At 35.7% G+C, this 15,406-nt stretch overlaps 1 protein-coding gene across 1 annotated transcript in view; it reads right to left on the reverse strand.

Moving 5' to 3' along the window:
* SEMA3C (semaphorin 3C) overlaps positions 1 to 15,406 on the reverse strand; it is a 175,151-nt gene that overhangs the window by 18,854 nt on the left and 140,891 nt on the right. The window contains exons 12-14 of the mRNA XM_028119027.2: positions 9,299 to 9,387; positions 4,756 to 4,797; positions 1,419 to 1,576 (exon numbers count right to left, since the gene is read on the reverse strand). Coding sequence (XP_027974828.2) covers positions 1,419 to 1,576; positions 4,756 to 4,797; positions 9,299 to 9,387 — 289 coding nt within the window. The remainder of the gene's footprint in view (positions 1 to 1,418; positions 1,577 to 4,755; positions 4,798 to 9,298; positions 9,388 to 15,406) is intronic.

Raw genomic sequence — 15,406 nt, forward strand, 5'->3', positions numbered from 1 at the left:
TGTCCAGCCCAGGCCACACCTGTGTACTCCAAATTCATATTTCTAACTGTCTACTCAACCTTTCCACTTGAATATCTCATAGGCACTTTTAACATCATCTTTCCCTCCACATACCTGCTCCTCCCCTAGTCTTCTCTTTCTCAGGAAATTACATCTACATATGATCAGTTCTGAGAATTTGGTTCATTCTTGAGTCCTCTATTTCTCTAACATCCTACATGTAATACACCAGCACATTCTCTGAGCTCTATCCCGAATCAGACCCTATGCCACCTCTGCCTCTATCATTCCTGTGTGAGCCACCATTATATCTCACCTGGAACGCACAGTACTCTAATTGCCTTGCAAATTCTATCTCCTCTGCCCCCAGGGCTGCAATCCCAGCCAACCCCAACCTGATGAGCTTTTCGAACCAAAAGTCAAATAATATCATTCATGCACTCAAAGGCCCTCAGTAGTTTTCCATTTCACTCTAAATAAAAGCCTTCAATGACTTACCAAGTCCTATGTCATATGGCGTTCTGACCTCACTCCTTCCTACCCTTCCTTTTTCTCATTCCACGATAGCCCCATTAGTCTTAGTGCTGTTTCTTGAACAATCTTGACACACTCCAGCTTTAAGGGTTTCTGGTCCTTCTCTCTGGTATGCTATTCTCCCAGATAATGCCTTGGTGTCATTCCTCATCACACTCAAGTCCTTGTTCAAATATCACACCCTCAGTAGGACCTCCCCTGACCGACCCATAGCTCTGATCTTGGCCGACCCTAAATTCTGCATATTCTTTGTTCTATAATCAATGTCACTACTGGTGGCTCCTTCCAACTTGGTGCAAGCTGGCTCAGAGTTTCTCATCGAAGTCTTTGCTGGGATAAATGGCATTCAGCCTCAGACCACCTTACTCTCTCAATCGGACCAGCAACCATGCACTCCCCATTCTAAGAGGTAAAAGCATGTCATCAAGGTTCTGAAAGCAATTCAGCATACCCACTTTGGAGCAATGTTCCTATCGCCTGAACTAGGTCAAACATCTGATTATAGGAGAATTAAATGGCACAGGGAAACCCTAGGAAGGTGGGATTTAATGATATACAGAAGCATATAAAAAATCAGGTAATGTGAAAAACGTTAAATGTGCTTGAAATATTTGCTGGGTCACAGGGGGGAATTGTGTTGCTAGGGGAACTTTAAGAGGAGAAACAAATGTTTCCAAAGTACTGTATTCCCACATACCTGGGAGAATCTCAAGTTATAAAGTGTAGCCATTTACTCCATTCAATGACTATACAAGATGCTAAACAGAGCTACTACTTCTAGCGCCATTTTAAAAGAATACGGCAACAGAATTTTTTCTAATGATGTGGACACTGTTCGACTGGCGACATCAGTTTTGACTTTCAGCTGAATGTTTGGTACTCACCGCTTCCCAGTTGGGTAGAACCTAGAGCAAGAATGGCCATCCCATGCACAGTAAGGGTCCCTTGCCAGGCAGCAGTCAGCACAAGCTGTACCGTAGATGTGGCAGCGATGCAGAGACACCTGGGAAATCCCTTCATTGGAGCTCACGTACAACTGTTGCTATTGGAGGAATGATTGTGATTCATTTCAGATGGGGACATTAAAAGACAACTTTCAGCAGGAACACATTATAATATATGTCTACACACCCTGAGATTCATTTTAAAACAGACTAAAAACAAGAAGCAAAGCACAGAGGGTATAAAGCCAAAATAAATAGAGTTTTCTTACGTTACTATGCCTATAATATTACCACTTTCCTGTTTAAAAAAAAAAAAGCTCACAGCCCTATGTAGAATGGTCATACATTTGAGACATTGGGATTTATTGTTCTCTGAGATTTGTGCTAATATATTACAGATTTAAATTACGATGTTTGCTTTATTTTTTGAATGCACAAGGCAGCTTTCTTTTTCTTCAAATCTGGCAACCCATCACCTTGTAAATTTGAAAACGTCAAGTCTTAAATAAAGGGCATTTTTAAGTTTAGGGAAAAAAAATACACTGTCGGTATTAGATAAAATTAAAAAAATTTTTTTTCACATGCCTTCACTCATTAGAACAATTTTTAAATTACTTAGAAGAATATCAGTATTTATATCTAGGCATGTCTTAAACTTTCTGTATGCTCCAGTGATCTTCTGCATCCTAAGTCATAAATAAAGATTTCACTCTCCTTCATTTGCGGGATGTCAAGAACTTCTGATGATACTGCTCCAATTCTTTTATTTGTGCATAAATTGGTTCTCAGGAGTCAAAAGGTTAAGTTTCTAACCAATGCTTATTTTCTAAAGAAGTGATATTGTATAATTCAAATCAGCAGAGAATCTCTAAGCTGGAACTCAAATACATTCACATGTGCAACACACACACAGACATCTATACATATTCAACTACATACAATTTAAAATTTAAATCAATAGGAGCACCATTGGTCCACCAGGTTCTGGAGGCAGACTTCTGGGATTCAAATCTCAGCTCAACCACAAATATGCTGTGTAACTCTTCTCAATCTCAGCTCCCTCTTGGGTAAAACTGGGATAATACAGTACCTACCCTACAGAGTTATTTTAAGAACTGAATGTAAGGGCTAACTCCACATGAAATACTTAGAATAGTTTCTGACTCCTAAGCATTGAATGAATGTTAAATAATGTAGTAGAATAAATTGCCAGTTAAACTATCAACTTATACACTGTTAATTCTAATTAATCATTTGAATCACACCTCAGTCTACTGTCTAATAAACAATTATTCTATTCAGATTAATTTTTCAGAAATTCGGCTGAAAATGATTGACCCCCAGTTGAGGCAAACTATAAGAAAACAACTGCATATTTTGGCAATAATCATTTCTATAGGAACATTTCAAATAAGTGTTTGTTGAGCACATTAATAAATAATATAGTGAATGCATCAGCTATGCTAAATAAAGGAAACCGCTTTATTTAAGGAAAGAATACAAGTAGTTTCGTCCTAGAAATTACCTTTTTTTAAATTAACCCAACTATTTTTGCTATATGGAATGCAAGAATAAATTAGAGAATAAAGAAGCATAAAATAGAAAATAAAATAATTTGAAGACTAGGGAAGGTACTAAATTCATAGTATTTAAATGTACATAAAATACCATTGGCAATTTGTACTTCTTTCTCACTGAAAAAATAATGAGGTAGGCAGTTGTGCAAATGAGTTCCCCAAAACTCAAATAATTACCCTGCCCTGAATCTAATGATTCAAAGAAACATTTTTAATTATCTACAATATAAGATGTTGAAGACAGATTTAATACTCATTTTTTCCTGTGTGTATATGTGTATTGCATATTGCAATTTAATGGAATGGATTGTGAACTATGAGTATACCAGCTGAATTACAAGTTGAAGTGTAACGTGAATCACAGTAATTGTATACTAGACCATGCACACAAACGTCCATTTTGAATTTTGCTCCAATACTCTCTCTTCTCATTAAACTACTGTAAACAAGGGGCTTCCCTGCTGACTTCAAAGACAATTCTGACTTGGGATCAGCTCCCAGGGACACTGGGGAAAATGACGAATGGCTTCTTGTTACTTGGGAAAATGTTTATTATGCACCATACAAACGTTTTTACAGATGAGATCTTTAGCTCTATCGTACTCTATTTATTTTTCTTCATAAAATTGAGTCGAGTGAAAAGAGCACAGGACTGATTGTGGAATACTTCTTCATCTGCAACAGACCAAATAAGGCAAAGAACACTAACCTTATGTCATCAGTTGTGCTAACACTTAAAACCTTTATTCCATATTCCAAGAAAAATAAGTCTCAGGCTCTTTAAACAGCAGTTACTAAGGACCTGCTTTATTTTAGGCAATTTATATAAATTAACTCGTTTGTAGAAAAGCATTACCTTGTAGAGGCAGAAACTTAAGTCAGTGAAGTTTAACGACTTATCCACAATTTATGGACAAGTTGGGATTCAAATGCATGTCCATCCTGCTCTGAAGCCTACTCCATTTCTGACTATATGACTCCATCCTTTAGAACTTTCTTCCAGAGAGAACACCTTGGGGGCTGGAGAGGTGTATGTGTTGCACAGGTAGAGACTGGGATAGGGCTTTTCCTTTTTTGTGAACATTGTGTATTTGCACGTGCAGGGACAAATTAGAAGATGAAACATTTCTGATAATCATAGTCAAAGATTTCTTCCCTCAAACCCAAATCCTTATATGGCTTAGATTTGAGACATTCAGATTTTTTTAAGGACATGTATAAACTCTAAAAAACAGCACTTCCTTAGCAATAAGCATAAAAGAATGCATTGCACATTTCAAACATGTGATAGCAGCAGGAACTCGGAAAAGGACTGATTACTCATTCCAAGCCCCTGAGAATGTTTGTGATGCTACAGTAGCCCAAACATTATACTGAATTCTTCATTCAAAAGATTATTTTTATTTTGGTTGGCTTCACACACTGTAATATTTGAGAATATAGGATGTACAAAATGTTGGAATATCTTGCTGTATATATTTATATGTTCTGCTTTCCTGGGGTTTTATACAAAACAGACCTATTTTGTCTTCCATTAAAAGCTTGGAAATTATGCATCAAAATTAAAGGTGCTTTTGTGGTTACTGTAAATAATAATTATTTTTCTAATATTAAAATTAATTTTTCCAAAATTACAAAATATTTTTTTCCTAACAGTAAAATTTTTTAAATATAAAGAAAATAAAAATGGGTTGTTTTACCTTTTTGGATGAGATTTTCATTGTTGTTATAGGAGCACGATTCTGAAAAATTAAAAAAAAAAAACAAACATCGTTAGCTGTTCAAATAATCCTTTAAAAAGATTTGCATTAAAAATAGTCTCTTGTCTGTTAAAATTCAAGAAATCATCATTTCTCTATATATGCTCAAAGTTTAGCAATACTTGTCCCTAAAGTACATTTCCTCTGTTGGGAGTAAGGTGTTTTACAAATATATGCTTAATTAAAAAAAAAAAAGTAGCAATTACAACACATTATCAATATAGTCTTTAGAAAAACAAAATCTGAGTAATTGGGAAGAGTTAAAAAAATTATATCTTGGCATACTGAATTCAATGAATAAAACTTAGGCTTGGACGGGGGTGGGTAAGATGCTGTTGCATGGTACCCCATGTTATTCCTTCATAACACAAGCAGTCTGCATAAGACGCTACCATGCATTAAATGTAGCTTTGCAAAGATGTATTAGCCTGCATCGTACTTATTACCTCTCCCGTTGCAAACGAAGAAATACTGTTAGAAAATGTCCTCTTTTGATAAATGTGAATTAGTGAAAGCATCTAAGAATTTTCTGAAAAGGTAATCCTTTTTGAAAGTCACTCTATTCATAAACTTTCCTTCTTAAACATTATTAGTTCCTTTTAAAAATTAGACTTGTGATAACCTGATAAATATCTGTGAAGTTTTACTGCAATAACTCAAGTGAGAGCAAGTTCTCAAAATTAACTGTACCTACAATTATTTCACATTCTGGAAGTGTGCTATCTTACACACGTTTAAAAGAGAAAATGGACAGGGAAAGAAACAACAAATGTTGGAGGGGTTGTGGAGAAAGGGGAACCCTCTTAAACTGTTGGTGGGAATGCAAGCTGGTACAGCCACTTTGGGAAAGAGTGTGGAGTTCCTCAAAAATTTAAAAATAGAGCTACCCTATGACCAAGCAATGGCACTACTGGGTATTTACCCCAAAGACACAGATGTAGTGAAAAGAAGGGCCATATGCACCCCAATGTTCATAGCAGCAATGTCTGCAATAGCCAAACTGTGGAAAGAGCTGAGATGCCCTTCAACAGATGAATGGATAAAGAAGATGTGGTCCATATATACAATGGAATATTTCTCAGCCATCAGAAAGGATGAATACCCAACTTTTACATCCACATGGATGGTACTGGAGGAGATGATGCTAAGTGAAATAAGTCAAGCAGAGAAAGTCAATTATCATATGGTTTCACTTATTTGTGGAACATAAGGAAGAGCATGGAGGACACTAGGAGAAGGAAGGGAAAAATTAAGGGGGGGAAATCGGAGGGGGAGACGAACCATGAGAGACTATGAACTCCGAGAAACAAACAGGGTTTTAGAGGGGAGGGGGGAGGGGGGATGGGTTAGCCCGGTGATGAGTATTATGGAGGGCACGTACTGCCCAGAGCACTGGGTGTTATATGAAAACAATGGATCGTGGATCACCACATCAAAAACTAATGACATATTGTATGGTGACTAATATAACATAATAAAATTTAAAAAATAAATAAATAAAAGAGAAAATGATGATATTATCTAAACATTCAATCTAAACACTCAGTTGCAACAGATTTTGATCACTGCTTAGAAATATACATACACATACAAAAATGTATTGCGATTTATATCCACCCAGGCAACTACTAATAGCTGTACTCCAATTCAAGTTAAGTTTGAGGAAGCTGGCTGTATTTTCAGGAAATATTCTGAACAAGGATTAAAAGAAGAGATTATGGTTCTGCACTCTATAAAAACAAAGTGTCTGGTTTTTTAAAGTTACATTAAGTTTTCTGCGATATATCAGTGTGACACTTCGCTAAGGAATTTGTTTCAATTCAAATGCATTATTTCCTCGCGTGCTAATCACAGTATATCATACACACCCAGTTATTTTTACCTCACCTCAGAAAATATGACACAAACACCATGTTGAAGACAGTAAGGAACTGTATTTGGCAACTGTGTCTCTCAATTTAGCCATATCAGTCGCGGGCACACACGTCCACAAGAAAGCTCAAACTTTTTTAGTCTCTCTCTTGGGCTGATGTCCCCTGCATGCATTTTGACTGACTCTATTTTTCCACTGAGAGTTTATTCTTCATGATGATAACACTAGCACAACTCATATAACAGACTATAAGTAGTTAGCACATGATCAGAATGACTCACATTTCTTTAAGAGCTTTCCATAACTTATATGTTTGGGTTTGTGTCAAACTCACTTAATGTTTTCTGATTATCAAAAAATGACATTTCAGAATTAAAAATGAAGTTCTGCCATATGGCATTTTTGCTCTCTTCAAGTGAATTCCAAAATAAGGGACTCTATGCCATTTTGGTCAGCCAAGTTGTCCGTATTGAATTGAACAAGGAAAAAATATTTTTTACATATAATGCAATTTTGGTTAATCTAGCAAAACAATCAATTCCTTTATAAAGCAAGACATAGAAAAAAGCACTTGAATGTACATAGTTAACATTTTCTAAGCACAATATTAACACGCCAATTACAAAGAAACTTATTCCAAAGTGAGTCTAGCATTAAAAATTGTAAATTCAATAACATACTGGAAAATTTTCCAGAGCTCCTCAGATTTCATTTGGTTATTTTTTAAAAAATATTTCTTTACATTTAAAATGTATTAGCATAATCTAAACAATGCATCTTGATCACTTATGTGCTTATAAATTCAATATTTTGGTGACTGTGGGAACATGTATTAATAAGTCAATATATTCTGAGTCTGCTCAACTAAGCAAAGCAACGGACTAAACCAGCAACAGTCTGCTCCTGAGAGCCCTGAAGTGCTAATTTTACTCAGTTAAAGGCTGACTCTGGTCTTTTGATGTCCATGGACCATTTGTTTGTTCTGGTTTGTTGTTGTTGTTTAGTTTTATTTCGTCATCATAAACTTAACTCTGCAATCCAGCTAGACTTGGAGGGGAGTAAGGAAAATATGAACCCATAGAACTGCAGTGAATGCACAGATATTATAGGATATTTTGAGCAGATGGGGGTGAAAGGGTGCTCTCCTAAGCTACAGAAGGAATGGGCTAGTAGTTAAGATAAAACAGAATTCAAATTTATTAGATTTGTCCACAGACAGCAATGGTGATCTTCTTGCTGGTCTTGCCATTCCTGGACCCAAAGTACTCCATCCACAATATTCCTGCCCTCCCTCACCTTGCCAAAGACCACATGCTTGCCATCCAACCACTCAGTCTTGGCAGTGCTGATGAAAAACTGGAAACCCAACCGTTTGTGTTTGGTCCAGCATTTGCCACAGACAAGGTGCCAGGACCCGTGGGCTTCAGATGAAATTCTCATCATCAGATTTCTCCCCATCGATGGACTTGCGGCCAGTGCCATGATGGTGCGTGAAGTCACCACCCTGGCCCAGAAATCCTAGAATAATCCTGTAAAAGCAGGGATCTTTATAACTAAATCCTTTCTCCCCAGTGCTCTGAGCACAAAAGTTCTCTGCTGTCTTTGGAACTCTGAAAGCAGCTTAAAGGAGACGCAGCCCAAGAGCTTGCCGTCCAAGGTGATGTCAAAGAACCTGGTGGGGTTGACCAAGGGCAGGTGGCACTGGCGACTCTAGGGCGGCAGCGTCTGCCTGTGGGCCATTTCTTCTTGATTGATTTAGTTGGAAACAGTAGTCTGCAATAAGACTGATTTCATGCCAAAGTATCTTTGCAATCCTAACAGCTCCTCTGGCTGTGGTTTATCCATCTTTCCAAATGTTTATCAGAGAAATCACTTGAACTACAGTGGCTTACATTTTAAGGAGGGAAGGGACACCACAGATCTGCTCTCCCGGGTCACAGATCCAGAAAAGAATAGGCACTCTGCCCTGAGCAGGTGATGCCTTATAAGACTGAACTTCCCTCTGTGTGCATTTTTGTTGGTGTTGTGTATTGTTTTTCTTTCTTTTCCTTTTTGTTAAGCCCAAATTTAAGAACAAAGAGAATAATAATGAAATCTCAAGTTCAGCAGAACATGAAGCTTTGAGTGGTAAAGAGACACCATTTGTTTTATGTAGCTTGAATGACATTTGAATTGAAAGCAATAAAACAAGAGAAAACAAAACAGTTTTTCTTAAAATTCCTGGATAAAAAAATATGAGAAAGTTTATCTAACAATCAATAATGTAAGGCACTTGGGTTTCAGTGGCTTGTGAAGCAAATGATAAAAGCCCTTTGCTGGCAAGTCTTTTAGACCTTGACCACAAGAAACCATTTATAAAAATAATGATGACCAAAATTCTTCGAGTTGAAAAAACGAATCTTTCAAAGTTAAGATAACTTGAAATGTAAAAAAAAAATACTTCAGAAAAATATTTGTTCTATATTTCTCATTTTATCTGGTGTTTCCTACCCTCAAAAACTTATATTTATTTGATCCTTTATCAAATATTTTTTCCTCCCAAGTGGCCCTGAGATTAAAGAATTCCATCCATCATGCATGTGCTGAGATTAACAGAAGAGATGCTCAAACCTTAAAGACTTCTAACTCCTCCAGAATGAGCTCACCCCTGGCAGAGCCGTTAGCAGGAAGAACCACCACCTTCTGCACAGTGCCTTGATCTAAACCAAAGGAAAAAACACACAAACAATGAGATGCAGGAAAGAAAGACTTTAATTTAAACATAAGACCACTGACTTAGCACTTAGAATACTATTTATATAATTACTTAGTCATCAAAAAGAGACTGTATATATTGAGCTATAGTACAAATCTCATATGTGTAAATGGAGATTCTATATAATTCAAAATGAACCAATATAACATCTTATATTCTGTACATATTTGGTATAGTCATAGTTATGAGAGAAGAAGAGAATGTCCAAATATAAAGTCAAAAGTTCTGTTTCTGAACACAGTGGTGTGTGTTCTTCAAGTAGTAATACATAATTTTAAGTTTGGCCCTTAAGAATATTACTTAAATCTCCAAATCAACTTTATAAAAAGTAAGACTCCGTGTTTTGTTAACCTTGACACATAATGATTTGATTATCTGACAAAAAGATTATTACAAGTGAATTTTTATGATAATCATATTATAAACACTAGTACTAGAAATTTACATATGATCTAAAGTTGGGAGAGATTTCAGACACAGTAAAATGTTTTACTCACAATTCGAAATAATTTTCAGAGTGGAAACATAACTGTGGTCTCAGATCAGATGTGGACACCTATTCATAGAATAATTCTATTGTTTTCACACATACACATACTTGGGAAATGTTTTTCGGATATTGTTAAAATTCAGGGGAAAATATGAAATTAGATGGTCCAAATAAACTTAAGCAAATAAAAAATTTACTCATAGTTCCAATGAGATTGCCAAAAACAGAGATGCCCAATAAATGTAATACATGCAGGAAATGTTATTTATGCCAATATTTTAGTTAAGATAGTTTCATGTCACATATGATTTTCTACTTCTAAGCACATAATTTTGCCACTCTACTAATCACATATTTTAAGGTTTAAAGGAAGCTAGTTGAGATTTGGCAATGTTGGGTTAAAGCAAATTTGTAAATTATTTGATAAAGTAAAAATATATTTCTTCACCAAAACATGTTTCTATTATAATAATTAATGAACTCTATCATAAATATCAAGTCATTACTTTTAAGTATGAGCATGTAACTGTGGGTATATGATTTGGAAAGATGCATTATCACATTATCATCAACAGATACTGGAACATTTTTAAATTCTGTTGAGAAACGTCAATAAGAGGTCATTTGAGAGGAGCCTGGGTGGCTCAGCTGGTTAAGTAATGGACTCCTAATTTACGCTCAGGTCATGATCTCAGGGTCCTGAGATGAAGCCCCATTTGGGTTCCACGCTGGGCATGGAAACTGCTTGAGATTCTCTCTCTTTCTCTCTCTCTTAAAAAAAAAAAAAAGTTCATTTGAACTGAGTTTTACCAGGCTAAGTTTACAACTGGAATCATTTTGTGATGAATACCATAATTTCCAAATTCCACATCTCAAACTGGCCTGTTTTCCACAAGCAAGAGTATCTCTGACATAAAAGATCCCGTTTCAGGGCACCTGGGTGGCTCCAGCAGTTAAGCATGGGACTCTTGATTTCAGCTCAGGTCATGATCTCAGGGTCCTGAGACTGAGCCCCACATTAGACTCTGTGCTGGGCATGGAGACTGCTTGGGATTCTCTATCTTCCTCTCCCTCTGCCCCTACCCCCTGCCCCTCTCAGAAAAAAAAGAAAAAATCCTATTTCACATTTACATTTTTTTCTTTTTTAATTTTTAAAATTTTTTAATTTTTTTATTTTTCATTTACATTTTGTATCTTATGAGCCTAATTGAAAGATTCAAAATATTACTTTTTTTTAAAGTAACCTCTACACCCAACGTGGGGCTTGAACTCATGACCCCAAGATCAAGAGTCAGATGCTCTACTGAATGATCCAGCCAGGTGTCCCCCAAAATAATTCTTAATAAAAAAATAAACTCTACTTTAAAATGCTACCAACTAAAAAATTAAAACCTACTAAATAATAATAAAAATGCACAAAAGAACAAGACTTAAGGATTTTGCCAGAACAATCCCTGAACCCTGTGAGGATACAAATTATGTGCACCTGATCTCAGAAGTTTCAAACTATATTCTGTAATTTAAAATTCATTTCTTATGCCATATTCAAAGATACATAACAGTCTCAAAGCTTTGAAAGCTCTAGGTATAATTAAAACTCTTTGAAATTTCTCTGTTTTACTATCAGCTTCCTTAGAATCAGCCCTGGTAACAATTTGTACTATTTTTCTTGGAAGGTAAGTAATACATGTATAAATCTGAAGGGAAAAACAATTTGGGGATGCTGTGCAGAGACATGTCACAATTAAACTGGACGAATGTGGTTGCAGGTGTTCCCCAATTTCTATTAACAATTCATCACCAAGAACCTTGGAAACTTCTGAGGGAATAAAATATAAAATATAAATATATTTTATATATTTGAATATAAAATAAAATATACCAAAATCTCTAAAATGAAAGCTTTGAATTGTAACAGCTAGGGCAGGGTGTGTGTGTGTGTGTGGAAAGAATGAGGGCATAAAACCATCTTGGTTTTAGGTCATGTTATAATACACATTATATTCTTTTCTTTTTTTTTTTTTTTGAAGAGGTCACTACAGAGTTTTATGGTTCCCTGCTGCAGTTTGTAAGGATCACTGTCATTCTCTGTGACAGCAATGACCTCTTTCTTGAGCAGAGACTGGGTATAACCACAGTCCCAAATAAAATTGCAAGAAAGGGAATCTTGACTACAGGGATTCCCAAAGATAAAACTATCAGCTCTGAAAAAAATTAAGTATTCTCAAATGAGACAACTGGCTCCTGTTTTTAACCTAATGTCTTAACTATGTGAGCAATATTTTACATAAATCATCATTTCTTTTGAAAGAAGCCACAACAAACATACTTTATTCATGCCATTAATAAAATATTACCCCCAAAGCGGCTATAAAAACGGGCTAATAAAAAGATAATGTAATACTTGCTTTTGACTCATTTGCAATAAAAGCAAGAACAACCACTTTTATTTACTGCTTGTTTTCCTGTTTGAGTTATTTTTTTGTTTTGCTGGTAATGATGAGTAGATTCCCTTTTAGTTTAAGACCTTTAAAGGTAAAAATATATTTTTATACCAGGTAAAACCGAATGTCAACTTACCTGAAACTCTTGCAAAAATATAAGTAACTTTTAAGAATTGGTAACACTTCTACTTGAAAATCAAGTTTAAATAAAATCATAGAAATGTAAGATCACCAGAGAGAAACACATAATTATTGAATGCCTACTATGTGCCTGGTTCTATGATAAAAATGTATTATTTAATTCTGATTTCAAGAAAATAACTATCCACTTAATTCCTTTACTCTTCCATGTTTAGGCATGGCTTAGTACTTTATGAGCTAATATTTCTGCAGAGTTCTTCATTATACTGGTTCAATTTCATCAGTGCATCACAAATGAATATATTGGTTCTTTTTAGAATTCCATATATTAAAGTTTTTAATGCATAAATTAGAATAATCATTCAAAAGAGTGGATTCAAATATGAATACAATAGCTTTAAATCTTTGTGGCATTGTTAATCATCACTTTTAACAATAGTTAATTTAGTCATTATGAGACCTTGAATTTATGTAGTTGGGAAGGCTTCTTTAGGGAAAATAACTTGTAAATACAAAAACAGAGTTGTTTGTGTCTTCCCCAAACAATTGCAAATGAGGAACTCTCAATTTTATGCTAAGTCCACCTCTAGTAATTAGCCTAGTTTTCTGAAAAAAGAAAAAAAAAAAAAAAGGAAAATTGTCCATAAAACTGGACAATATATTCTTTACATTGAAGAATCTCTATCTAATGAAATTTCATATATATCACTACAATTTTATTGTCCAAGATCATCTTTCACAAGTCAGCAAGAGACTGAAAAATTTCTTCTTCAGTTAAATCTATCTCTGTGTCTCTTTTATTGATTGGTCTTTCTTCTATAGCTACCAAGAATACACTCAATCTCTTTTTTACACCCCTCCATGTTTATCTTTATAATCTCTTCCTCTGGTCTAAACATCAGCACTCTCTTCAAGTACACTTATTAAAATTCAAAACCAGGGCACCTGGATGGCTCAGTCAATTGAGTGTCTGCTTTTGGCTCAGGTCATGACCCCAGGGTCCTGCGATAGAGCCCTGCATTGTATCCCTGCTCGGCTGGGAGTCTGCTTCTTCCTCTCCCTCTGCCCCTCTCCCCTGTTTGTGTGTGCTCTTTCTCTCAAATAAATAAAAAAACAAAAAATTAAAAATAATAAAATTCAAAACCAAACCTTTTTGCTTGCCCTTCTCTGGACACTGCCATTTGGTATTATCCTATTTAAAATGTGAATAGAATTATAGATGGTTATGCTGTTATTTTACCAAATGCCAGACCTCACTGAAACTGGACTATTTAAAAGACACAGCAATAGTTCTAGTAGTTGACCTCACACATGTCAGAATGGCTAAAATCAAAAACACAAGAAACAAATGTTGGCAAGCACGTGGAAAAAAAACAAACCCTCGTGCAGTTGGCAGGAGTGCAAACTGGTACAGCCACTCTGGAAAATAGTATGGAGTTTTCCCAAAAAGTTAAAAATAAAACTACCCTATGATCCAGCAATCGCACTACTGGGCATTTACCCAAAAAATACAAAAACACTAATTCAAAGAGATACATGCACCCCTATGTTTATTGCAGCATTATTCACAATGGCTAAATTATGGAAGCAACCCAAGTGTCCATCCACTGATGAATGGATAAAGATGAGGTGGTGTATATATACAACGGGATATTATTCAGCCATAAAAGGGAATGAAATCTTGCCATGTGCAACAACATAGATGGAGCTAGAGAGTATAATACTAAGCAAAAAAGTCAGAGAAAAACAAATACCATATGATCTCACTCATATGTGGAATTTAAGAAACAAAACAAATAAGCAAAGGGGGAAAAAGAGAGAGAGAGAGAGAGAGAGAGAGAGAGAGAGAGGCAAACCAAAAAAACAGGCTCTTAACTATAGAAAACAAACTGATGGTTACCAGAGGGAAGGTGGGTTGGGGATGGATGAAATAGGGGATGGGAATTAAAGAGTATACTTACCATGATGAGCACTGAGTAATGCATAGAATTACTGAATACTATACTGTATTGTACACCTGAGACTAATATAACACTGTATGTTAACTATACTAGAGTTAAAATAAAAAACTTAGGAAAAAAATAGTTCTGGTAGTTGGTCAACAACTTAGATGACTGGTCAGGATCTCTAGTACTTAAGGGCTGAGAAACAAATATCCTAACTCTGGTGTACACCATTTACAAGGCTCTACTCTGGATGTCTTTATATTTCTCCTTTTGTTATAAATTGCCTGTTTCCCACAAACTCCAGTTCAGATTCTGAAGACATGGGTTTAATCTGGTCCAATTTAATCATGACTAAGGCACGCATAAACTAGTACTTAGAGTCATCAATGTGTCAGTGTCATTTCAATCGGTTGAAAGAGCAAATATACAGTTTGCCGCTGCTCCCTAAGCACGCCCATGTTAATGGGGTAGTTACTCTCAAAATGCAGTCATGGTAGACACCTATAGCTTCTTTTTCAAGACATACAAATCCTTCAGTTCCCCATATACAAAATACTTTGAGGTATCCCGGGGCTGTTTCATTCACTACTAAGTAACTAAGTTGACTTGCATGGTCTCCCACCCATTTTCACTCACTGATTCAACAGGAAATTACTGAGTGCTTTCAGTGTGTCGGGCACTGTATCTAGTATGGATGCAAAAATAAATAGGCATAGCACTCAAGAGTTTACATTCTAGAATTTATGGCTTTTTGAGTAGGGTGCTCCCATGAAAATGTTAGTTATTGAAAGATGCACATTCCAGAATGTCCATAAAACTCCCAATTACATAGGTCCACATAAAGCAATCTCTGTACCTTTTAGTTTGAAGATGATAATATAGTTACCGAATGTCTTCTTTCTGAGGGTAGTGAGACTGGCATTCCTTGAATGTACTCAAAAC

The sequence above is a fragment of the Eumetopias jubatus genome, unplaced genomic scaffold, assembly GCF_037043125.1.
Source record: "Eumetopias jubatus isolate StellerSeaLion01/CBP00866 unplaced genomic scaffold, mEumJub1_p1.0 scaffold_14, whole genome shotgun sequence".
Taxonomy (NCBI): Eukaryota; Metazoa; Chordata; class Mammalia; order Carnivora; family Otariidae; genus Eumetopias; species Eumetopias jubatus.